The 27,085-nt window shown below is 38.1% G+C and overlaps 2 protein-coding genes across 10 annotated transcripts in view; one reads left to right on the top strand and one right to left on the bottom strand.

Annotated features, from left to right (window-relative positions):
* Window positions 1–27,085, bottom strand: part of PPP1R9A (protein phosphatase 1 regulatory subunit 9A) — a 269,341-nt gene that overhangs the window by 163,410 nt on the left and 78,846 nt on the right. The window lies entirely within an intron of this gene.
* Window positions 3,279–3,795, top strand: LOC118666206 (uncharacterized protein C14orf119 homolog). Its single transcript, XM_036328143.1, has one exon. The coding sequence runs from the start codon at window positions 3,336–3,338 to the stop codon at window positions 3,792–3,794; it is 459 nt and encodes a 152-aa protein (XP_036184036.1). The 5' UTR covers window positions 3,279–3,335; the 3' UTR covers window position 3,795.

The following is a 27,085-nucleotide window of genomic DNA, read 5'->3' on the forward strand; positions in this document are numbered from 1 at the left end:
ATAAATAGTTGATTGCAATGGTTTAAATCTATATCGTGACGCCTTGTAAATGACAACAGCATTTACTAAATTTTCTTTTATTCTATCCTAGCCCTCATGGTAGACAATATGGAGTTTTTCCAGCTATCATTTTACTGACCTCTACCTCAGCAGGAAACAGCTCTCAGGCAAGTCTCCACACAGCTAAGACATATTTTAAAGAAACTGACAAAAATGAAGACAGAGAATAAGGAAAAAAAAAGTGGTCCGACTGACTTTTAGGTTTGGTGGGGGGAGAGGGGAAACTGCTCTTGATTTAAAAGAATGTGAGTTTTTCATAAAATCATTTTCTGAAAGCTTTCATTGACTAGACCTGATTTTTTTTTTTTTTTATTAAAACAACCTCTAGAAACCATATGCACTGTTTGAATGTTTTCCCTCCATCTACTCATTAGTCAAACAGAAATAAATCTAATGGGACCAAAGGAACTTTTAAAAACTAAGCATCCTTAAATCTTGTTATATGAATAGTGAACTATAGTCAGATTTTAGTTCTTCATTCCAAAACCAATAAAATCACAGCAAAATGTTAAATGAATCCACAGATCTCAGAGGATAACAGATCATAAAACTCCCACGGATTTGGCAAGGTGGCAGCCACTGACAGAAGGAGAAAAGATATATAAATATAAGCTAAAGTTTCACATTTTTCTATCCTAAAGAATTGAGCTTTATGTAAAAAGTGGAGTTCTTAACTATAAAACATGTTTCTACATTAACAGATAACATTAATGAGTACTATATTTATGCTTTATACGTCTTACCTTCTACAGGAAAAAAAAATTTGAATTAATTTGAATCATAAAGCTCAACAAGCTTATTTAAACTTTTATGTTAATGTATTGAATGGAAATCTTCCCAAAATGCATTATCTTCTCTCTTGCTTAGTGAAACAACATAAAATGAATATTAATTAGTGTTTTGATGCTTCAGCTTTCTAATTATCATAATCAATTACCATCCTATTCTGAAATGCTATGCTCTTCTGGAGTCACTGCTATGTGATAAAATGTTAAAAGTGAAAACATCGCCCAGCCGGTGTGACTCAATGGTTGAGTGTCAACCTACGCACCAAGACGTCATTGGTTTGAATCCCGGTTAGGGCACATGCCCCAGTTGCAATCCCCAGTGGGCTGTGTGCAGGAGGCAGCCCATACATGTTTCTCTCTCATGGGTGTTTCTATCTTTCTCTCCCTTCCTCTTTTTCTCAGATCAATAAAAACATTTTTTAAAAGTGAAAACATCATGGACATTGGTGCTAGACACAACCTGGTTCAGATCAAGGTGCTCACAACTCTCTAGCCCTGTGACAATGGGCAAACTAATTAACATCCCTACATTTAAGTTTCATCTGCTATACAACAGGAACCAAAATGCGGCACTTGTAGACTGTTAGAAGGAGTAAGTGATTATTTGTAAGAATATATAGTAATGCCATTAACACTGTAAAATAAAATACCTCTTACTTCTCAAGTTAGAATATATCATAATTCTGATTAATTGATACAACTGTACAAAACTGGTGGGTAAGTGGCACACTACTATCTTGGTAGAATCAAATAGCACAAACTTTAGGAGTTGAAAGCACCAAATAAGGTGGTAAATTTAAACCTTAAGTTGAAATATACAGTAGGTCCTCGGGTTACGTGGGAGATCCGTTCCTACGGCGACGTAACACAATTATCACCATAAGTCGGAACCCACCAACATAAGCACCTATCTCACTCACATGAAGCACAGATAGAGCAGTAATGAAGTGAAACAGTAAAAAACATTTAAAAGAAAGATTACAATTCCTAACCTTTACTTGTGGTAAATAAGTAATAAAAAACATAAAGCACATATGTACATATGTCGAAATGACGGAACTTTTTGGTTTTTTTATAAATAAGTGGGAGATGGCGACATAACCACGAAACAACGTAAGTCGAGTCCAACGTAATCTGAGGACTGCCTGTATTTAGAACAAATGTTTTTGTAAATTTTATCTTTTAAATTTTTATTTTGTTTGTTGCTGCTATATATACTAGTTTTTATTTTAATTTTGTTCATCAGAAACATTGCTAAATAGAAATCCATCTAAGAAGAGACATAAACATCTAAGTTTATAAAATTTTATTGAGACATTTAAGACAGATAAGTAAATAGATACACCATTTATATGGATTAAAGGGTCAACTTTTCCTCAGATTGTTCTATAAAGTCAATGTAATCACAGCCTAAAATTACAACAGTCTGTGTGGAAACTGACTAGCTAATTGTAAAATGTAAATGCAAAAGGCCAAGAAAAAACAAGGCAATCTTGCAGAAGAATAAAATGAAAAATTCTATCGGATATGAATTATTATAACTGGGCAGTTCAGTTGGCTAGAGCATCGTTTGGATACACCAAGGTTGAAGGTTCAATCCCCGGTCAGGGCACACAGACAAAGCAACCAATGAATGCATAAATAAGTGAGACAACAAATCAATGTCTCTCTCCCCCTCCATTCCTTCCCATCCCTCTCCCTCTCTAAATTAAAATAAATAAAAGATAGCACAGTATTGGTACAACAACACAAACACAAAAGACAACTAGGACACACTAAAGAACTTAGAAACAGATCCATAATATACAAAGAGTTGATTTAGGACAAAAGTAGCACTTCATGAAAGTCCAGAAAGGAAAGTCTTTTCAATAAACAATGTTGGGACAATTACATATCCATGGGGGATGGGGGGGCAATTAAATTGAATCCTTCCCTCATACCACCCCCCCCCCCAAAAGAACTTAAAAAAAAAAAAAATTTCAAGTAAATTTTCAGGCCTTAGTGTAAGAGACAAACTATAAAGCTTTTTAAATATAGGAGAATGGGTCCATAATCTTGGGAGAGGAAAATATTTCTTAAACAGTATGCTGCCCTAGCCGGCTTGGCTCAGTGGATAGAGCGTTGACCTGCGGACTGAAAGGTCCCGGGTTCGATTCTGGTCAAGGGCACATGCCCGGGTTGCGGGCTCAATCTCCGGTGTGGGGCATGCGGGAGGCAGCCGATCAATGATTCTCTCTCATCATTGATGTTTCTCTCTCTCTCCCCTTCTCCCTCTCTGAAATCAATACAAATATTTTTTTTAAAAAAACAGTATGCTAAAAGCTTTAACCATAAAGGAAATAATTGATAAACATGACTAAATTAAAAATAATAAATGGTTGTTCAACAAAAAACATAATAAAGAGTGAAAAGACATGGTAGAGGGCCTTGCTTAGGGTTTTCAGGAAACATGGAAGCGGTGGCGATAGTTGGAGCCTAAGTACTCTGATGGTCTCTCGGTGCCCTGTGAGAGGAAAGGGGAGGATGCCACTGGAATCATCTTCGATGCAGCTATCCTTCCCTTCTCTCTTACCCTTGGTGCCAGGCAATTCTATTAACTCTTCCCTTCCCCCAATGTCTTACATCACTTCCCAGGAAATGAAGTGTATTCTTCACTGGTTTGCCAGTTGGCCAGGTCCCCAGCGTGAACGTTTCCTACAAGACCTGGTAACTAAAGCAGTGCCAGGAAAATTACAGCCATTGCTAGAAGGTCTGGAGCAGCTTAGTGTGTCTGGAGCCAACCGACCACCTTGTATCTTTGAGTGCCAACTACGTCTTTGGGATCAGTGGTTTCGAGGTTGGGCTGAGGAGGAGTGCAATGAATTTGTCAGGCAGCTGGAGGTCAGTGAGCCAGACTTCGTGGCAAAGTTTTACCAAGCAGTGGCTGCTACAGCTGGTAAAGACTGATAGGCAATAAAATCAGAGAAGCCAACCATAGTTGATGGAGCCGAAGCCACAACTCCACGGTGAGAACTTCAGATGTGCCACTTAAAGTTCTGGGGATGGTATCCTGATTCACTGACTGAGCTTGCTGACTAGTACAGGCCTGGTTATTTCAATGTTTACAGCACATCCACGGGACTACTAGTGTAAATGTTTTCCATCTAAGCAAATCCACAGTAGCAGTCTGCCTCTAGCTTACTTCTTTCCAGGAGATGTCAAACCCTCAAGAATTTAATGGCTTCTTTTGCAACTATAACCAAAAGGCACCTACACATAACTCAAGCCTACTGCTGGCCCATGGGGATATAAAGTAGAACCTTCCTACTCCAGAAGCAGGAGAGAAGAGCAATAAAAGGTCACGTTTTTATATTTAGCTGGATTCAGATGTCTGGTTTCACCTCCCTTAGCAGATTCAGGCATAATTATGTGACATCCTAACCACTAGCTTTCCTGTGATGATTTAGAAAAAATTATGGAAAAATCAGAAGAGGGAGATAATTATTCCTTCCTCCACACTGATGTGTGTTTGAATCCAAATAGTAATGACTTTTTCCAAAAGCATATGTGATATCCTTGGAGCTGTTAGAAGATATTCTGTAAGTTTGCTCTATAACAATATGAAAAAAAGTGACATTCTTTAGAGGTTGAAGGGTTTATTTTATTGTATCAAAATAAAGAATGAATCTTTGGAATAAAAAAAAAAAAAGACATGGTAGAGAGTGAAACAAGGCACTGTAACCATATAAGTAACAATAGGTTTCCAGTCAAAAGCTATGCAGAAATTCCACAAACTGATAAAAAAACGTAGCCCGCAGAATAAAAAAGTGAACAAAGGACTTGAATATGTACTTAAAAATAGGAAAAAGTAAAGAGTAAAGTGAACTCTTAGAAATACATATAAAAGTTAAAAAATAATTTCATTTGAAAAACAATGAAGTGCTTATTATCATTAAAGTCAGAGACAGTGGTTACCTAAAACTAGAACGACTTCTGAGGTAATGAAAATATTCTATTGAGTCATGTGGGAGGTGGGTACATGGGTGTTAATTTTATAATTATTCATAATTTTACATAATGCACAATTTTTATACACTTTTGTGTATGCTATATTTTGCAATAAAAGCAGATTTTTCTTAAGAGTACTAAAAGAACTCAGTCTGATTAGATCATGACAATTTTCCAGGTAATGCAGGCTATACACTTAAAAATAAAGATTCTTGCCGGAACCGGTTTGGCTCAGTGGATAGAGCGTCGGCCTGCGGACTGAAGGGTCCCAGGTTCGATTCCGGTCAAGGGCATGTACCTGGGTTGCGGGCACATCCCCAGTGGGAGATGTGCAGGAGGCAGCTGATCGATGTTTCTCTCTCATCGATGTTTCTCTCTCATCGATGTTTCTAACTCTCTATCTCTCTCCCTCCCTCTCTGTAAAAACTCAATAAAATATATTTTAAAAAAAATAAAGATTCTCCTTAAAAACAGAACTTCTAGGTTCAGATTTTCCCCATTTTGTTGTTCTTCAGCCCAATTTCCCATTTTAGGTCATATATACTCTCAAGAGAAAGAGGTATCACTTGGTTTGTGTCTTAAGGGATAAGATTTCGGTATGGGTAGAATGGGGAAGGGATTCAATCTGTTCTGCTAATCCTAAAGTGAGTTTGTGGAGTAAATCTTCTGAGTGAGCTTGTTTCCCTGAATCACTTTTTTTTTTCATTCCATTACCAACAAAACAAACAAAAATGAGTATGCCTTAGCAAAAATGCAAGTAACAAATTTTCTCTTCCTAGTCATACAGCCCACAACATGCATATTTGAGGAGTCCATAGATCTGCGCCGTCTATTAACTCTCACTGTGACTTTAACCGACCAAGAGAATATAGAGGATACCTTTGGCTGGCTATGCAGGGAAAGTGACAAGTGTGAACAGAGAAATTAAACAGATCAGGAACCGAGGAATACTGGACCTCAGTTACCCCATATTTCAAATGGAAACAGTATCTTTCATGCTACATATCTGAAAGGCCATATATCATAATTGCTGCCAAACTGATCTGAAGAAGACAGAGGAGAGAGTGTCACTGCTTCTGATACAAACAAGGTACAGTAGAATAACAGGAAACGCATCAGACGTTCTGGCTCTGACATTTACCAGCTGGGTGACTGGCCACACATGAATTGGACCATTCTGGTTCTTTTCCCAAATCTTTGAATACATATAAATTATACCTTCTAAAACTATATTATCTATGCTTTCTTAGAACCACTTTTATGACCAACGTAACAAATAAAAGTTCAATATTATATAAGTTAAATTAAAATCATTTTATGAAGGAATTCAAAATAAGGTTTCTTTAAATAGCTTTAATAAATAACAATATAATTTCTGAGAAAACTAACATTTTACATATACCTTCTTTAAAAGGCAACTATTGTCATATTAAGTAATACCTGCAACTATCATCCACAGCTGATTAAAGAAGAACAAGTACTGTACAATTAAATTTAAAATTAGGTATAATGAATCCCATTTGGATATACATATTCAGGAAAATATTCAATAGTTACATACAGATTTCTGTCCTACTTGGCCAGCAGCCCTGCCCTATGCCGGAGTCCAACCCCAGCGGGTCCAGGGGTCCCCAAAGGTGTGGACGGAGTTGGCGAAGAAGGAATGACATGGAGACAGAGTTCAGTTGATCAGCAGCCTAGCCAGGATCTCTAGCCAGAATCTCCAGCCAAGTTCTGGTCTGGATCTCCAGCGAAGTTCTGGTTCAGGATCTCCAGCCAGGTTCTGTAGCCATGTTCCCTTGCTAGGTTCTCCAGCCAGGTTCTGTCCAGGTTCTCCAGCCAGGTTCTGTAGCCATGTTCTCTTTTTTTTATTTTTTTTTTATTTTTTTTTTTTTTTTTTTTTAAAATTTTTGGTGTTTAGCAAAAATATATTGAGAATAAAATCAGGAACGTAAAGAAACGCCAAATGAAAAGAATGTACAAAGTCTCCCCAGGTGTTGGTAAGAGCCAGGGCGGTGGGAAGACAGAACTTAGAGTACAGAGCTTAGAACACAGAACCTACAGACAGAAGAACTTTGCTGGAGAGAACATGGCAAAAGATCCTGGACTGAACCTGACTACAAAAATTGGCAAGAGAACCTGACTAGAACCTGGTGACTGAACCTGGCTGGAGAACCTAGCAAGACAACATGGACACAGAACCTGGCTGGAGATCCAAAGCAGAACCTCTCTGGAGATCCAGACCAGAACTTGGCTGGAGATCCTGGCTGGAGATCCTGGCTAGGCTGCTGATCAACTGAACACTGTCTCCGTGTCCTTCCTTCTTCGCCGACTCCGTCCACACCTTTGGGGACCCCTGGACCTGCTGGGGTTGGACCCCGGCACCCTCCCACACAAGCCCAGTCCCCTTGGCCTGAACCTACCCTAAATTCCCACAATTCCACAACTAAAGACCTAAATCGCTAGTAGAACAGGGTGTCCCCCAGTACACTGTTCCAACCCTAACAATTTGGTGCCTATGCCATACTTATTGTTAAATATCTGGAAAACCACTCTTGGATAAACTGGAAGTAAATAAAACACATATTTTTTACATTCTAAAGGAAAGATAAGAGTTTAAGTGGGTCTGACTTACCAAATTTTACTATTTCGTTGTTGGATCGGCCAACAACGTAGGTAGACATCCAGAATTATTCTTTGTCCTTTGGGTTGCCACCTTCTCTCTTTTGTTGTCATTACAATAATAAGAAGTTCAGACCTGACACTTGGACAAGAGAACTCTGCTAGTCTGAGTACAAAGTATTTGCCTCTAGGAAATTGAGTATCTAGAAGTATATGCCAGCCTCATTCCCTAATCTCAATCTGTGAAATTAAAAACAAATGTTTTCAATGAAACATATTAAAATATACAGTTTTTCCTCCAACTACGGTAGGGGAACTTAAGTGGAATAGCACCTACCGGCTATCTAGAGTACCACTAGTTGCAAAAAGGTTAACAGTTCAATTCAATTTACTGACTCAACACTGAGTTAAGGTAAATAACATCTGAATAACGCTTTTATTTGGAAAACACATTTTCTAAATATTATCTCACTTGGATCTGACCACTTGTCTTGAGACATATGCTATTATCTCTATTTCACAGATGAGGAAATTGATGCTCTCAAACATCTGCCCAATACTCCGTTGGATTTGAACACTAAAGCATGACACTTGGAAAAAGAGCTCCAGCACAGGGCTAGACACTGTGGACAGCATAGAAGAAACCTAAAGTGTTCCCTAAAGAAACTTAAAATTCTAACTAAAGGACAGAGTCAGAGATAGGAAATAAAGAAGAGTCTGAGAAGGGACATATGACTGTGGCGCTACTCCTGCACTATCGTGACCATAGTCTCCCCAGTTCCTATACCAGCCACGATGCTTAGGATAGGCCGACTGTCACTTTAAAACTGTAACAAAAATTATAGGACATGTAACAATCACAATACAGCAAATAAACAACTACTATGGTAATTATGTTAGCTCTGATTCAGTAAAATATTCACCAGAAATAAGAAATCAAACACATGTCTAAATAACTTTCCCAAAAGCAAATAACTAATAAGTAGGATAAAAATGTCATGCTTCCAAATATGTTTTTCTTCCCTGAGACTTAAGAAAACTCTCACTTAAAAATTAATTATAATAATTTCAGCAGTAGAGTGTTAAAAAGTCTGCTATACCTAATTGTACTTTACTGAACTTATTAAGAGGAAAACAACCTATTTCACTTTACACACATAACTTCTGTAATTTCTTAAGACTAAACAGGCCTTTGGGCTCCGTTTATTCACTGATAATTGAACAGCTGATTATCATTTTAGTATGCATTCTGTCAAATTGCTTAGAATTTTAACAACATAAGCTATTGCCTGATACCGATTATCTCAATCATAATTTTCCTAATTTTTTTCATGATTTATATTTTCTAAATCAAAATCTGGCCTAGTTCCAATGGACTCAAAACCTGCTTACATTTCCAGAATACTAGAAAGTTCCATTCATGTAGGAGTTACTAACAACAAATATAATAATAACAATAATAAATTTCAACTGATGTTTTCACACCGTCTTTTAAAATCTGGCTTGGCCATCTGTGAAACACTTCCTCACCCTGTGAAAAAGGTTTGTGGCAAAGCAGTGTAAGCGAGGAAAGTATGTGGTGCAGAAAACACACAGGGCCTCTGTACATTAACATTTTATCAATGCTACAGTGTCTAGGATATAGTCTATAGCTTACACTCCAAGAGGCAAAAAATATGAAACGAAGCTCTTCAAACAGAGAGGCTCAGTTGTGACATACACACCAAAAACAGGAGCTCTGTTTTCCTTGGCTTTTTTAAAAATAACCTCTGAGAATTTCTTCTGAGACCAACCCGCAAATAGACTGTTCACACTGACCTCGTTGTTTGTCCAAGCATGGCCTAAAGAGTGAAACCACAACGTTTGGTCAGTAAAGCTATCTTCCTGCTTCAGGCTCCGCTCAAAGAGGGCTATTGTATCAGCGCAGGCCTGATACAGACGACTTCTATAGGTGTTTCATTTCTGTCCCGGGGAACGTCTGTCTATGACATTTGTAGGTATTAAACAGGATGTTCTTTATGTGACAAGTATATTAGAGTAAAACATAAGCATATTCTAAGGGCAGTGGAAAGCATTATTTTTCTTAACATTAGCAAAAGACCCCTTTTCTTGATTCTCTTCACCCATGCTCCATATTCTTAGCCAGGTGAACTCTCTTCTTTCCCCATCTCTAAGGTTATCTAGTACTTGTCCCGTCACATGAATTCTAAGAAAAACTTATCTAGATTACTGCATAGTGAGATGTGCAATGGCATTGAATATCCTAAGATATATAAAAAGCCAGGTGCCGTCACGACCGGACAGACGACCGAACAGCAGGCTAGGGAGCTGAGGGAGTGGGAGCTGTGGGGCCCCGGCCACGCACGGTGCGGCGGCGGGAGGAGGGAGCTGTGAGCCCAAATGACCCAAGGACCGCACCGGTCCGGCTCTCAGGGCTGGCGGGGCGGCCTGCGGAGGCTGAGGAGCCTCGCGGGGCAGGGGGCTGTGAGCCTGGAGCTTCCAGGGTGGCTGAAGCAGAGGCGTGCGGGGCAGGGGCGGTGGGCGTGAGGCAGCGGAGCGGGGCGGGCTGTGAGTATGGAGCTTTGCAGGGCAGTGAGGCCAAGGAGCGTGGCGGCAGTGGCTGAGGCCGAGGCGCCTCGTGAGTTGGGGGCTGTCAGCCGAGAGCTTTGTGGGGCGGCTGCGGTGGAGGAACGTGGCGGGGCGGGGCGGGGGAGCAAGAGTGGATGTCGCGGGGCGGTGGAGGCGGGGCAGGGGCCATGGAGGCGGAGGAGCGACGCTGGGCGGTGGACGTGGCCCTGATTGCAGCTAGGCCTAGGGATCCTAACTGCGCACGATTTAATCGTGCACTGGGCCTCTAGTATAGTCATAAAATTTCTGCATTAATTTCAAAATTTCCTTGAGCAAACCAGGAGATTGCTCTTCTAAATCATTCCAAATACATAGTAAGCAATATGAATTCATTTTTATATAATCAATTATTTTTTCTTATATTTCATTTATACTCCTGATTATAAGTACTAGCTCATCCAGACAAAGACTAGGTTTTAGCTTTGGGCAGTTTTTTGGTTGTTCAACTCTGCATTAGCAGATTGGTCTAAAATTATTCAAATACTATCTGAAAAAATTAACATGACCTCTATGATTAGTCGTTCCTGATCTCTCTACAGTGTTCTCTGATGAGGTGATTCTGCATCCCAAAGACTGATTTATTCACAATCACAATGATAGAATTTCAATAGAAGAATCTTTAGTGATCTGATACAACCCTAAATTTATAGTGGAGGGAAGTGAGGCCAATTGAAATTAAATTACTTTTATGTTATCCCCAAATCTAAATATATGGGACTAGATGGGCCTAAAAGTAAACATATAGGCAAATCATTCTTGAGGCTACAATCATAAATACATGAAGCAAATAAAAATAGTGCTTTTTGTATGATAAAGCCAAACTTAGAAATTGAATATCCTAAAAAATAATGAAGTATTTAATTGAAAATTGTCTTCCTTTTCCAAGTTTATTGAGATTTAATTGACCCACATATATGTAAAATGCACAATTTGGTGAGTTTTGACCTATATACACCCATGAAATCATTATTACAATCAATATAACAAACATTTCTACCAGCCCCAAGAACCACCCTGCAACTCTTTTTTAAAAAAATATTTCTTTATTGATTTCAGAGAGGAAGAAAGAGGGAGAGAGATAGAAACATCAATGATGAGAGAGAAACAATGATTGGCTGCCTCCTGTATGCCCCCGACTGGGGATCGAGCCCGCAACCCAGGCATGTGCCCTTGGCCAGAATCGAACCTGGGACCCTTCAGTCCGCAGGCCAAAGCTCTATCCACTGAGCCAAACTGGCTAGGGCTGCAACTCTTTTTAATCCATCCCTCAATCTACCACTGTTGCCAAGCTAACACTAATCTACCTCTGTCATTACAGATTCATTTGGGCTTTCTGGAACGCTATATAAATAGGATTATATAATAAGTATTCTTTGTCTGGCTGCTTTAAGTGTAATTATTTTAAGACTCCCACCCATAGCATTGCATTTATCAGCAGTGGGCACCTTTTCACTGCTGAATAGTAAGTCCACTATATGGGCAGACGCTGTTTGTTTATCCTTTCACCTGTTGTTGACATTTGGGTTGTTTCCAGATTTGACTAATACAAATCCAATAGGTATAAACATTCATGTACAACTCGTTGTATGGCCATATGTTATCATTTCTCTTCTATAAATAACTAGGAATGCAGTGGCTGGCTTATAGGGTACATGTATGTTTAACTTTTTAAGCAATTGCCAAAATGTCTACCAAAGTAGTTATACCGTACAGCAATGCATACAATTTCCAGTTGCTCCATATGCTCCCCATTCTACAATGAAAATGTGATTTTAATTTGCATTTCTCTGATAACAAATGATGCTGGCAATCTTTTTATGTGCTAATCATTCAAGTGTCCAACAGTTGTCTACTCTTTCTTTTTTAATTGGGTTGTCTTCTTATTATTAAATTGAAAGAGTACTTACTACATATGTTCTGGACACAAGTCCTTTGTCTGACAAATGTTTTGTAAATGTTTTCCACCAATCTTGTCTTTGTGTTCCCTAATGGATTTTTTAAGAGAAAAAGTTTATTAATTTTATAAAATCCATATTTTCTTTTATGACCTGCTGTGTTGCAGAGTTAAAGTTCTAGTTTTGTGACACAGAATATATCCTATATTTCTTCTAAAGTTTTAATGAAGAATACTGTGTTTTACAAAGAGTAGCAACTATTTGGGTTCATAAGCAATAGGTAATTAAAACAGTTGTGGTTATCCTAGGTTTTTTGAGCTTCCATATAAATGTTATAATCAGCTTGTTAGTTACATAGAAAATAAAGATGTAAGGATACAAACACATATATTGTGATTACTTCTGAAACATTACCATAGGATTTAACTTGATTGCTCAGTTTAAAGAAAATAAAATAAATAAATACCATATGTATTTCCCCCTACAATCAGTAGTTCACAGATAGACCACAATCTGTCAGGACTTTCATATAAAAAGAAATTCATACTCACTCTGAACAAGACCACACTTGCCAAAATTTTTCAGATACTTTGACCTGTAAGATAATCTAAAACTTAACCTTGTAAAAGAATGCTCTATTGTAATTCCCACATTTAAAAGTATAAAATTAGTCTTGATGTGCTTAATTCAGATATTAACATATGGATGATTCCCATTTTAAATTTAACATAAAATTTAGCATGAGGTATTTGGTATGTAATATGCTGATATGATTTTAATTTGCATTTAGTCGTCAGAAAAAGGCTGAATTCTGAAAGGCAGTATTGTTATCTTAAAGAAATTCAGGCCAAGGGTAAAGAGAGTTCTGTTCAAAAAGAAAAATTCTCTTCTCATGCTGCATTTCTAATTCACCAATTCACAATTTTTGTCCACTTGCTACGTGCAACACTGACGACATCAGTGAAACTTGTGTATTTTTATGAACAATAACATTACATACAACTAAACTCAGAACAATACAAGAATATTGCTCTCTTAACAAATATTACTGTTTATCTTCATATTTTGAAATGTTATCTGTTATATCAACAGAAGGCAGAAACTCAGAATAATTTATTTTAATTTCCCCCAAAGTCTCTGAAACATGTGTTATTTCTACCAATGAGTTATTTAAAATGTAATTACTCTGGAGTTTGATTAATTTCTTCCTGATTAAAATAGTTACAATCTTTTAAAGAATAGCATATAGAATTTTTAAAAAACCCTGGGTACTATGATTATATATTTTAAGGTAAACCAATGGATAAGACAAGTAGAAAAACTTCAACTTCAAAGACCTACTAAGTACAGAAGATATTCGTAAGTGTTGCTCACAATACACCGTCAATATTGAGTAGCTACACCAGAAGACTCAACTTAAATGATATATAACTTCACCCCCTGTTGCTTGCTACAAATATTCATTATGAGTGGAATTTAGCAACAGAAACAAAAAAGAAAGTAAAATTAAAGGAAAAAACACCTTTCATTTAAAAGTAGAGATAATTATCAAACTTACAAAGAAAAACGGAGTAACTTTAGAAGTTAGATTGTCTTTAGAAGAAAGTATGGAATTTAATATCTGAAAATAGTCTTTGATATTAACATTTGTGGAACTGTTAAAATTTTGTACCCTCTGAATAGTACATTTAGTAACTAAATGCTAAATATGATGTCTCTAGCATACAAAGGTTAATAGGATATATCATTCATTAAATGAGTGATTTAATTATAAGGGTCTTCTGTTTGTCTTATAATCAAATAATTTGCTACCCGCCTGATGTATCCATAAAACCTGAAGGGCCATGTGCCCTATGTGGCTAGGAGCACCGCTTTTCTGCGAAGTCATTCTGCCTCCTATCCTCCCCTCTAGCTAGCTGGGCAACATGGCCTACTGAAGGAGGGAGCCGTATGTCATGTACACTCTTCTAGCCACCTTATATCTAACCAGATTCTTCAAACTTCACTAGCCATGAATATATATATTTATTTCCCTCATTTCGAATGGCTCTTAATGATTCTAAACTCCTAGTTGCTTGGCCAATGACTCTGAGCCCTATCTACTTGATTGTCAGGAGCCCATCAGAGCACTTGCAAGAGTCCATGGATTACTCCTGATTTCTACTTCCTATCACAGGTCATCCAGATGCAGCCCTGATGGGCTAGAAATGTGCTAATCAAAGGGGAACCCATAATTCCCTAATACCTAGATCAGCGGTTCTCAACCTGTGGGTCGCGACCCCTTTAGGGGTCGAATGACCCTTTCACAGGGGTCGCCTAAGACCATTGGAAAACACATATATAATTACATATAGTTTTATGATTAATCACTATGTTTTAATTATGTTCAATTTGTAACAATGAAATTGGGGGTCACCACAACATGAGGAACTGTATTAAAGGGCTGCGGCATTAGGAAGGTTGAGAACCACTGAGCTAGATGCTGGCAGCACTGGTAAGCCACCAAAGCAAATGTTAAAGTGTGGGAAGGGTACCACCAAAGTAAATCCACCAAAGGCATTTGATTTTCAGCTGGGCTTAGCCTATTATATACTAACCAAGAAATTTGATCCTCACAACAAAACTATGAAATAGATATCATCTCCATTTTACAGAAGAAAAGAACTGAAACTTAGGGCCTATAACTCTGTAACAGACACAAATGGAAAAATAAGCATGGGATCAAAAACTGATTTAATAGATAAACAAAACCAACTCTTAGGTATACTTGGATTACACTAGCTGTCCTCTTCATATCTTCACGTATTTGTTATACACAAAAGCTGGAAAATAAAAGTTACCATTTCAACACCGTACAATAAGGCCTTGAAATAAAGTTACTATTTCAATTCAGTAAAAAATTATTGGGGTGGCGTGTTTTTTAACATAATATTCAATTAGGAGAGACACGTGTGTGGTTCTCAACTAGAATTTTGGCCCCCAGAGCACATCTGGCAATGTCCGGAGATATTTTTAGTTGTCAAAAATGGGGGGAGAAGGTGCCACTGGCATCTAGTGGGTAGAGGCCCAGAACACTGCTAAGCATCCTGCAATGCACAAGACAGCTCCCCAAAACAAAGACTTTTAAAAATCATAGAACATAGGTTGAGAAACCTGTCCCTCGAGTAATTTACAACCCAGGGCAAAACTATACTCCAATTAAGTACCTAAAAGTTAAAGTAACCATTCAAAGAAAAATGATTGCTCCCAAATGATTGATCATGTATTTAAATATACACCTTGAAATGTGTTTCTCAAAGGATGGGAGAAAGGAACAGTGGTAAGATAACTGAATTGCTGCAGAAGCAAACTCTGTCTGTCCTCAGGCAGACCGTAGCAGAACTGAGAAAGGAGGGTTGACAAACTAATCTTTAAAATTAAAATGTAGTCAGTTTGATATTTTTCTCAAAATGTTACCAGAAGGCATTAGCCTACTGAATGAAAAGTGAATTTCTCATGTTGTAAAAATATTAGTTGTAACAGGTTGTGCATCTTATTTAAAGCCTTCTTTTCAAAAATCAAATGCATCAAAAAATATTCTTAAGATCTCAATTTATTTTCATTCTTATGTAGCAAATTGGAGTAAGGAGTTAGATCTCTCAGTGGGATGCATGGCAAAAATTAACAAATAAGGCTACTGCAGGAATAGTAAGGCACCTAAAACTTAATAATAATGTCCCTCCATAAAAATACAATCACGTTTTTACAGAATATAATCAAGATTCTAAAAATAAGTCTAGATTATAGGGGCTCCATCTCTAAAATTGTATGATTCTGCACATCATTCATTTTTTGCATACCTTTAGGTGAGAATAATTTATGCCAAATATAGAAAAAAAGCTAATTGCCTTTTCTACTAGCACTGGTTCATGGGAGGAAAGAATTCAAGTTTACAGCACTTATTTATACAGACTACTATAAATACAGCATGACATTTTTCTGAACCAGACATCCTAAAGAAATTCTACATTAACTTTTCTGGTAGATGTTGACTATAACCAGATGCTAGTGTTTATAATATATATGGTCCTGAATTATCTGAAATTTGAGTTTTAGAAAATAAAATTAGGTTTAAAATGACTAGGTTAGTAATTTAAAACCATCCTGTAGAAAATTTTTTACATAGTTAAGTGTTTTAAAATGTAAATAAACCAGTATGATTCTGAATAGAATTTTACATGCCTTGGAACACTCTAAAATCTTATTTAAACTCTTTTAAAAAAAAGTTCATTATAAGAGAAAGGCTCAACACTAATGTTCAAGTTTTTAAACTGTTATTCTCTATTAAATTAATTCAAATTATTCACAAATCATTAGTTTTACTGTCTTTAGTAAATTGTAAAATGTTACTATATTTAGCCCTGTGGAGAAAACTATAAATGGATTATATAATTATAAAATGAAATAACAAGAAGGAAAAAGATAAAAGTACATAAATGACATAATCAAAATTTAAAACAGTTCAACTTTCACTGAAGATACAATAGTGAGCAAAACAGACAAAATCCCTGCCCAGATGGAACTTAGAGTCTAGTGGCCTGGAACCCAAAAGAATGCAAACCCACTTTAACAAAAGAGGGTCTGTTGCCATAAAAATTACTTCCATCACTTCTGTTCTGGGATAATAAAAAATCTTTACCTAGCCCGGCCGGTGTGGCTCATGTGAACATCAACCCAGGAACCAGGAGGTCGCTAGTTCAATTCCTGGTCAGGGCAACATGCCAGGGTTGCAGGCTTGATCCCAGTAGAAGGCGTGTAGGAGGGAGAGAATCACAGATTGGCTGCCTCCTGCACACCCTCTACTGGGATCAAGGGTGTGCAGGAGGCAGCCAATCCGTGATTCTCTCCCTCCTCGTTGAAGTTTATATCTCTCTCTCCCTCTCCCTTCCTCTCTCTGAAATCAATAAAACATATTTTGAAAAACCTTTACCCAAATGATTGAGGGGGAAAATGTATTCCTTTTTTTCTGCAGGAAACACCCATCAGATCTTTGATAGGGTAATGGGAAGGAATCATCACTTCTAGTGTGTCCTTCCCTTAAACATGGTAGTGTGCAGCAGCAAATGTTGGATAAAATGCATCCTTAACCAATAACTACAGGGGAGCAATACTTAGCAGGACACCAGTCTTACTATGTACTACTCCAGATTGGAGGGACAAAACATTGATTTAGGCATATAGTGTCCAAAATTGCTATTAACCAGGCAGATCCCTGTTCTTCTTTTCAGAGACTCAAATAATTTCATCCATATACAGGAACCCATTCAATAAATATGTATGCATAAATTAGTTAATTTAGAGATGTACAATTAGGTTTATACAAAAAGTGTAGCATAAATGGGATAATGACAAAATGAGCTTTCTTTAAAGACTTAAACCCTTCTCGAGTTTTAAAGGAGACACAATATAATACAGGTGTGTTTTCTCTCCCTCTTCCTCCAAAGCTTCTTTTTTTTTTTGGTTCTCATGCTGTTTTAAAAATAAACTTCTTTAAAAAATTCTCAGTGGCTACACTCCCACAGCTTAGCCAGAAAGCAGAAAGGAATGCTCTGAAACTTTGGTTTGAGGTGATGCACACATCTCTTCCATTCATATATTTTTTTGACATGTTACCTGATGCTCTTGGTACCATAATTTTTTTTCCTAAAATGCTACGAGCATGAGATGGTCAGCTTTTTACTCAAAGTCAAGCAGAACTGGAGAAGCAAAAATAATCTAGCATTCAATTCACTCCTGGCAAGAAATGAGAACACACTGCAACATGCAAGAACATATCCAACAGTGCTTACTAGGCCACGTGCCCTGTGCTCAGGATGCAAAAATCCAGGTCTTGCCTGCTCCCTGACCTTGATCCCCTAGAATAAGCACAGATGGTAGCTAATGCTACCAGTCACTCTTTTCTTCCTCTTCCCCTACTGACTTCATATGAAGACAAAAGAAAGTTTAACGGAATGTTTCCACGGCAGGGGTTCTTCATTCTGACTATATACTAGAATAACCTATGGAACCCAACCATTCCAAGCCCCACTCCTGACCAATAAAAAATGAGAATCACTGAGGATGAGACCACACTGATATTTTAAGAAGCTCCCCAAGTTGAGAACCCATGTCATAGGTTGAACAAATCAGAAGGTATTTGGCCTGTGTTTGGGATTGAGAGCTGCACAGGCCAAAAATATTTCTGTAAAAATTTATATAAAGATTAAAACCAGGGTTTCTCATCAAAATAAAAGATTTTTATTTGTATATAGAGAGAGCAAAAAATTGTTATATTTCTGTTTCCTTATCAAAGAGTTTTCAGATTGAAGGAATATTCCCTTAAAAATATCATGTTTCTACACTCACATGATAGAATTTCCAAATGATTCCACTTGGAAACAATAAGAAAACTTCCCCTCCGCCCCCCCCCCCCCCCAAGTACAGAATAACAGCTGAGTAACCATGTTTCATAACAACTAATAGAACCTGGAAACTGTATTTTCTTGTTTATTTTAGAGACAAGCATGGATCTACATTGTATACATGATTCTTGATATTAAGACAAAAATAATTACTCATCAGTTTTTCATAAGAGACTTGACTCTGACTATCAAAAACAATTGTTTTCTTTAGTCATTAAGAATACCACCTTACTGCCCTAACCGGTTTGGCTCAGTGGATAGAGCGTCAGCCTGTGGACTGAAGGGTCCCAGGTTCGATTCCGGTCAAGGGCATGTACCTTGGTTGTGTGCACATCCCCAGTAGGGAGTGTGCAGGAGGCAGCTGATGGATGTTTCTCTCTCATCGATGTTTCTAACTCTCTATCCCTCTCCCTTCCTCTCTGTAAAAAAATCAATAAAATATATTAAAAAAAAAAAAAAAAGAATACCACCTTACTAATATAAGTAGTAATGAATCCTAAGGAGAAAGCATGACTATTTTTAAAAGGCAATTTTCTGCTGATTTACTTTTACACACTTTTTAAAACACACATCCTTTTTATGTATCTGATTAGAGGCCTGGTGCATGAAATTTGTGCATAGGTGGGGTCCCCCTAGGCTTAGGCGGTGATCAGGGCCTATCAGGGCTATCTCACTGAGTTCCAGACAAGGCCTGCCAGACAGAGGGAGGGGTCGGAGGAAGGCCGGGGGGGGGGGGTGGCGGGGGGGAGACTGGGGAGGTTGGCTGGCCGTGGGAGGTTGGCTGTGGGAGTGCACTCACCACCAGGGGGCAGCTCCTGCATTGAGCGTCTGCCCATTGATGGTCAGTGCATGTTATAGCAGCTGGTCATTTCGGTCTTTCCAATCGTTAGGTCATAACAGTCACTTAGGCTTTTATATATATAGATAGGGCTTTTTATATGCTACAATGACACTGGCAACTCCCCATTCAGCAGGCTTCATGAGCAGGTTCCCAAAAGACATATTCACTAGATTACTACTGCAAGAGTTATGAGGCTGGCCCTGCCATTTGTAGGCATAGCTATTACAGCTTTCACTGATAGAATATAAATACAGAGTAAATTCAAACAGACACTTTCATTATAGGGTAAGGACATCAGAAGCGCACAGACTAGACATAGGAGAGTTAAACACCCATAATGCCATTCAATGAGCTAAGCTCAGGTTAAAAACATACCAGCATTTCTTTCTGACCCTACACTGTTCTGTTTTTCCTAGGTAATGATATTTCCTTTTAAACTTTTCTTTCCTGTTAGATCATTCCATTTCTGATGTTAGGCCACATAATAGCTTTCAATTCTGTATATTTTCTATTAACTCTGGGTTCCAAGCCCACAAATCCATCCATGGATTTGACTTGCTTTCACCTGAGTAAATGTTCATTACTGTGACGATCCATGGGTTCGCCTGACAGGAATCCCCAACTAGACTTTCCTTCTACTTTAGGCCCCTAGCACAAGCCCACTCCCATCACCACCTATCCTATCTGGACACCCACCCAGCTGCCTTCTAACTCTTCCTTTCTTGCTGGAACTTACAGGACTTGGATAAACTGCCAGATTGCTCATAATCCTGACTTCTGCTTCAAAAATAACAGGGAATATTATTCATGTCAACATATTAGAACTTCAATGTATGAAGAGATCCTAATCTGTAATATCATAATTTTTGTAGTAATTCATATACTTAAAATGCCACACTCATGTATTTCTAACCACATTGTTTTGGACAGTTTGGAGCCTCCCCTTAACCACGCTAGGAGTTAACAAGCTTTGGTATAAAAGGCAATTTTCATTCCCACAAAGTATTCTGAAGGGCTAGCTGCTTCCCCGTTGATGGATCAACACTAGTGTTTACCAGAGATGAGGCTACTTTTCAATCTCCACAGAGAGGGCACTCATTACAAAGTTCTCTGTCTAAAAAGCATGGCTGGTAATATTCATATGAACACCACAGCATTTCAAATTAGTTTGTCAATGATTAACTTTTAGAGTAGACATACCTGAATTAATGCCACTTAGAAAGAACATTAAAGTTCCCTTTGTTTTATTTTTAAATATGCCTCTGGAAAATAAGAGCTTAATATCAGATTTTAATGAATTTCTTTGTCTTCAATACATTTAGAAAACTTCTAATATAGATAGATTCAACTTTCAGAAGGCAGTAAAAATAACTCCTCTTGAATTGATGAACAAAAAACACTAATCAAAAAGACAAGTAATATGGAAAAAGAAAGATAATTGTAAATAAATAGGCTAACAAATCAAAATAATATTTGTGTTTCAAATATTATTATTATATTAAAATTTGTGTTCCAAAGTCTCTTAAAGGATTTTCTTTTCCTCATACAAGAGTCCATGCAGGAGTCGCATGGCAATGAGATCTGTTAAGAATCTCAGAACTTATTTCTTTTCAATGTATTATATCACATAAAGGTTCTTTATTCATTGCAAAGATTTATACCTCTGACTTTCAATTTTTCTGCCTTTATATACAAACTAGAGGCCCAGTGCATGAAATTCATGCACAGGTAGGGTCCCTAGGCCTGGCCAGCAAACAGGGCTGATCTGTGGGGCAACTGGCAGGGTGATCCGGGGGCCCCCACTGGCACTTGCCTTGGTCGGCCTGGCACCGCCTGCTTGCTGGGCAGTCCTGTGCCCCACTCGCCTCTGCAGGAGGTGACTGGTGGGGTGATCGGGAGATGGCGTCAGCCCACTAGCTGGCCAGCCCTGTGCCCCACTGCCGCTGGTCGCCTCCCTCTGCAGGATGACTGACGGGGCGATCGGGCGTGGGAGGGAAGGCCTGTTGGCACCTGCCTTGGCTGGCCTGGGGCCAGTGGGTTGGGAGCAGCTCCTGCATTGAGAGTCTGCCTCCTGGTGGTCAGTGCACATCATAGTGACCAGTTGTTCCACCGGTCGTTCCACTGTTTGGTCAATTTGCATATTAGGCTTTTGTTATATAGGATGAATGCCTACTACTATAATGGTTATTTTGTATGTGAGATAAAAAAGATGATTTTGAAAAGCTTCAAATTTTCTATCTCAAAATTAAGGTAACTTTTTTTTTCTTTTACTTTTAATAGCTCAAAGAACTAGCTACAGAAAGATTCAAATTTTAATTATAATGCAGGCCAAGCCGTTGTTTACAACAATCTTCCTGAATTCTAGTGAAGTACATTTCAAAATCTAAACAACATGGGTCCCCTGACACATGAATTCCAGACTAGTCTCCCTTTAGTCAAAATGCTATAGAACAGGGGTCCTCAAACTACGGCTCGTGGGCCACATGCAAATACAAATATTGTATTTGTTCCCGTTTTGGTTTTTTACTTCAAAATAAGATATGTGCAGTGTGCATAGGAATTTGTTCAAAGTTTTTTGGGGTTTTTTTGTTTGTTTTTTTAAATATATTTTATTGATTTTTTACAGAGAGGAAGGGAGAGAGATAGAGAGTTAGAAACATCGATGAGAGAGAGAAACATAGATCAGCTGCCTCCTGCACATCTCCCACCGGGGATGTGCCCGCAACCAAGGTACATGCTCTTGACCGGAATCAAACCCGGGACCCTTCAGTCCGCAGGCTGACGCTCCATCCACTGAGCCAAACCGGTTTCGGCCATAGTTTTTTTTTTTTGTTTTTTGTTTTTTTGTTTTTTTTTAACTATAGTCCGGCCCTCCAACGGTCTGAGGGACAGTGAACTGGCCCCCTGTTTAAAAAGTTTGAGGACCCCTGCTGTAGAAGATCAAATTAGTACTACAGTAATAACAAATCTCAGAATTATTTTTTCAGACCATCTGCTTATATCAGAAACAAATTGTTGAGTTGAGGATGTTAAGACATGAAAATACAAGAAAATCAAAATTTTAAGATTTAAAATATATATTAAATATATATGTATACCTAGGTATTTTAATTTTTTTTTGGTGCAATGGTAAATGGGATTGCTTCTGTAGTTTCACTTTCTGTAAGTTCACTATTGGTGTAAAGAAATGCCATGGATTTCTTAGCATTAATTTTGTATCCTGCTACATTGCCGAATTCATTTATTAAGTCTAATAATTTTTGGTGTTGGGAAAATTGGACAGATACATGCAAAAGGATGAAACTAGATCACCAACTCACACCATACACAAAAATAAACTCAAAATGGATAAAAGACTTAAACGTAAGACGGGAAACCATAAAAATACTAGAGGAATCCACAGGCAGCGAAATCGCAAACATATGCCGAAGAAATTTCTTCTCTGATAATGCTCCTAGGGCAATGGAAACTAAAGAGAAAATAAACAAATGGGACTACATCAAAATAAAAAGCTTTTGCACAGCAAAGGAAACCATCAACAAAACAACAAGAAGACCCACTACATGGGAGAACATATTTGCCAATGATACCACCGATAAGGGTTTAATTTCCAACATTTACAGGGATCTCATGAAACTTAACAAAAGGAAGATAAACAATCCAATAAAAAAATGGGCAACGGACCTAGATAGACACTTTTCGAAAGAGGACATACAGAAGGCCGAAAGACATATGAAAACCTGCTCGAAGTCACTAATTATACGAGAGATGCAAATCAAAACGACAATGCGTTATCATCTCACACCTGTCAGAATGGCTATCATCAACAGATCAACAAACAACAAGTGTTGGAGAGGATGTGGAGAAAAAGGAACCCTTCTGCACTGCTGGTGGGAATGCAGACTGGTGCAGCCACTGTGGAGAACAGTATGGAGCTACCTCAGAAGACTAAAAATGGAACTCCCATTTGACCCAGTGATCCCACTACTAGGAATATATCCCAAGAAACCAGAAACGCCAATCAGAAAGGATATATGCACCCCTATGTTCATAGCAGCACAATTCACCATAGCTAAGATTTGGAAACAGCCTAAGTGCCCATCAGCAGACGAGTGGATTAGAAAACTGTGGTACATATACACAATGGAATACTATGCTGCGGTAAAAAAAAAGGAACTCTTGCCTTTTGCAACAGCATGGATGGATCTGGAGAGCATTATGCTAAGTGAAATAAGCCAGTCAGAGAAAGATAAATACCACATGATCTCACTCATTTGTGGATTATAGAGAACAACATAGACTGATGAAAAGGGACAGACTCAAAGACTGAGAAACAGCAATCAGGCTATCAATCCCCAGAAGGAAAGTAGGGGAGGGCGGGGGTAAGGGGAAGAGATCAACCGAAGGACTTGTATACATGTATATAAGCCATACCAATGGACATGGACAACAGGGGGATGGGAGCATGAGTGTGTGTCGGGGGGAGGTTGGGGGTTAATGGGGGGGATGAGGACACATTTGTAATACCTTAACTAATAATAAAAAAATAATAAAAAAAAAATATTTCCCCCCAAAAAAAAAAAAAAAATATATATGTATATATGGCATATATGTGAATCAACCCCTGAAATTATATTACCTCCACTAAGTACAGTGTCATTTCTTTTTTTTTTTTTTTAAATATATATTTTATTGATTTTTTACAGAGAGGAAGGGAGAGAGATAGAGAGTTAGAAACATCGATGAGCCGGGACCGGTTTGGCTCAGTGGATAGAGCGTCGGCCTGAGGACTGAAAGGTCCCAGGTTCGATTCCGTTCAAGGGCATGTACCTTGGTTGCGGACACATCCCCAGTGGGGGGTGTGCAGGAGGCAGCTGATCGATCTTTCTCTCTCATCGATGTTTCTAACTCTCTATCTCTGTCCTTTCTTCTCTGTATAAAATCAATAAAATATATTTAAAAAAAAAAAAAAGAAGAAAGAAACATCGATGAGAGAGAAACATCCATCAGCTGCCTCCTGCACATCTCCTACTGGGGATGTGCCCGCAACCCAGGTACATGCCCTTGGCTGGAATCGAACCTGGGACCTCTCAGTCCGCAGGCTGACGCTCTATCCATTGAGCCAAACCGGTTTTGGCATCATTTCTTTATTATTCTCTTTACTCAAAATTGCAAGTCATTCTAATAAAAATTAAAGCAAATAGATTATGTTACTTCTTGATACATAATATCCATAGACAGTTTAGGATCAGCAAAAATAATACTGATTTTGGAATCCTAACCCTGAAACTTAACTTGCTGTGTAACTCTCCGACAGACAATCTATCTGCATCACTTACTTTACCTGCCTACCTACCTGACAAAGAAGTTGAAAGAGCAAACAATAGGCATGATAACCCCTCCTAAACTCCTATCTTTTATAACTATATAAATATATATAAGGCAAAATCAATAAAAAAATTTACAAATTAAATTACCAATAAGTGGGAAGTTTTCACCTGGAAAAGGAAAATAAACTCAAGTTATTTAGACTATAAGTGAGTATACAAAAAGGTATCAAATACTACATTAAAAATAAAAGATTTTTTAAAAATAAAAATTTCTAGTCAATGTTAGGAAAGGAAATGGCTACTAACTTACAATTAGAGAGTAAATGTATAAGTATGTAAAGTACACACGTAAAAATCCACATATACGATCATTACAGCCAGAAAAAAATAGCTTTCGTAAGATCTGCTAGGCCTGTACATGAGCACACTGGGCTGTAATAGAACAGATTTACTGTCTCAATCCACAAACACTCTCAGAGAACCCATGGTGTGAAAGCACTTTGCTGAATGCTAAGGACATAAAGATATGTAAGAGGTCATCCCTCCTACACCACACAAAGAAGAGCTCTACCAATACTGCAATATTAACCTTAATACAATAACAAGGTAATTCAACTGGTTTTACCAAAGAGTGATCATATTCTTTTTGTTCTATAAAGTAATGCAACTCGGTAGTTACATCATCAACAATTTCTTTTAGGATGTTTTTTAGTTTTATTGGGATTGGTTCGTTTGTTCACTGGATAAGTATTCTTTGATCCCCTAATAGTCACCACAGATGTGTCTCAAAGGAAATGTTAATTTTAAGAATATACAACAAGGACATAATACATAATTAAATTAGTTGTTTTCATTTCCCTTTTCAGTAAGAAGACAAAATAGAATAGCAGCATCATAATTCTTCAATATTAAAGTCTAGCTGTAACTAGCCTACTGAAGGTGCGAACTAATGTTATATGCACCCTGCCTGCCTACCCCTCATCCACCCATGGTGTTTTTCTCACTTTTGAAACACACTAATAAAACAGTGAGGAACACAGGATGCCTTTTAGGATGAAATAATGAAAGTGTAAGCTCTTAGATTCTGGTTGCAGAGGGCCCCAGGTGTACACAGAACAGATTTTTGCCAAGAACTACAATGCAAGCTGTTGACACTGTTTCCTTCATAAAAACTTCCCCAACAATTCAAAGTCACAACCTATGATCTACTATTTAGAGTTCAAAGTACAACATTCTTTAGAATGCAGTCCAAGTAGTTTCTAGATTAAGTAACATAACCACAATAACTAGAGGAGGGAGGAATAAAACAACTATATGTTGCCATCATCATACAGATTTCTCGTAAAATGGGTAAGCAGAAATCTAATATACAGAGTATTGAGAAAGCAGAATAAACCAAGATGCTGGGCTGGTTTTAAAATAATTATTCTAAGATTGTTTAAACATGTAAAAGCTACAATAGAGACCATGCACGTGCAATGCGCTACACAAAGGTTAATGGGAAACGGAGTTCTCTAAGAATCTCATGCTGAAACAGCTCAAAATCAAAGAGACCTTTCCTCCCCTACCCCCCAATCAAGCTGACTTAAGGAGAATAAGACACTGGGTTTGGATATAAGAGGTTTTATTTCAAATGCTAGAAAAACCCATATGAGCAAGAGAGCTTAAGATTCATTACTTTAGGACTAAACATTTGACCCTTTTAGAAGTTAGTTTCCTCACATGTAAAATGAGAGGGGTAAATAGTTCACTGTTCTTCCAATTTTATTTTCAGGAGTCCCAGACTGCTCCAGGGTGAGGTGGGAACCAAGCCAGCTCCAACCCTCACTTAAATGAGAGCAGATGAGGTTTTAACTACTTTCTATAGTGCAGTCCCGTGTGGAATTTCATTTGAAAAACAGGGGGAAGAGCTCTGTTGCTAAAAAGAATTACTCAGAATACAGCACAAATAAATAACCTCAGATCACCTCCATTCAAAGTCAGGACTGCAATAATAAATACTTCTATTAAAAACAGAAACGGTTCCGCTTCCGCCACAATACAATAGAACTGATCATACCCTTTCACCATAAACAGCTAGAAGAATGTAAAATATTATTTTTTTCCGACACTGGGACAATAGGAAGCCCAGGACTGTGATCCACGAGTGAGGAACACCAGACCAATGAGTGCAACTTCTCTTCCAGGAGGCACTTTCCATAGCTGAGTGCAGGGAGGGGAACCTCCTGAAAGTGGATCATGACAATCTCACTTAGTTGAGGAGACAGAGAGTTGGGGGACACTAAAAAGACTGGAGTTTGTGGGGCAGAATACTGGAGAGTTGGGAGCTTGGCAGAGAAATAGGTCCAGGAATCTGCACAGAGGTCCCTTGAGTCTCTGGCTGACTATGAAGCCATAGACTATCCACATGTTGGGAGAAAACGCCGAGGCGGAACTACTGTAAGCTAAATAATTCCAGGTGATTTCACTGGGCTGGGAGACCTTCAAGTTCTGA

This window comes from Myotis myotis, unplaced genomic scaffold, assembly GCF_014108235.1.
Source record: "Myotis myotis isolate mMyoMyo1 unplaced genomic scaffold, mMyoMyo1.p scaffold_m19_p_11, whole genome shotgun sequence".
Classification (NCBI taxonomy): Eukaryota; Metazoa; Chordata; class Mammalia; order Chiroptera; family Vespertilionidae; genus Myotis; species Myotis myotis.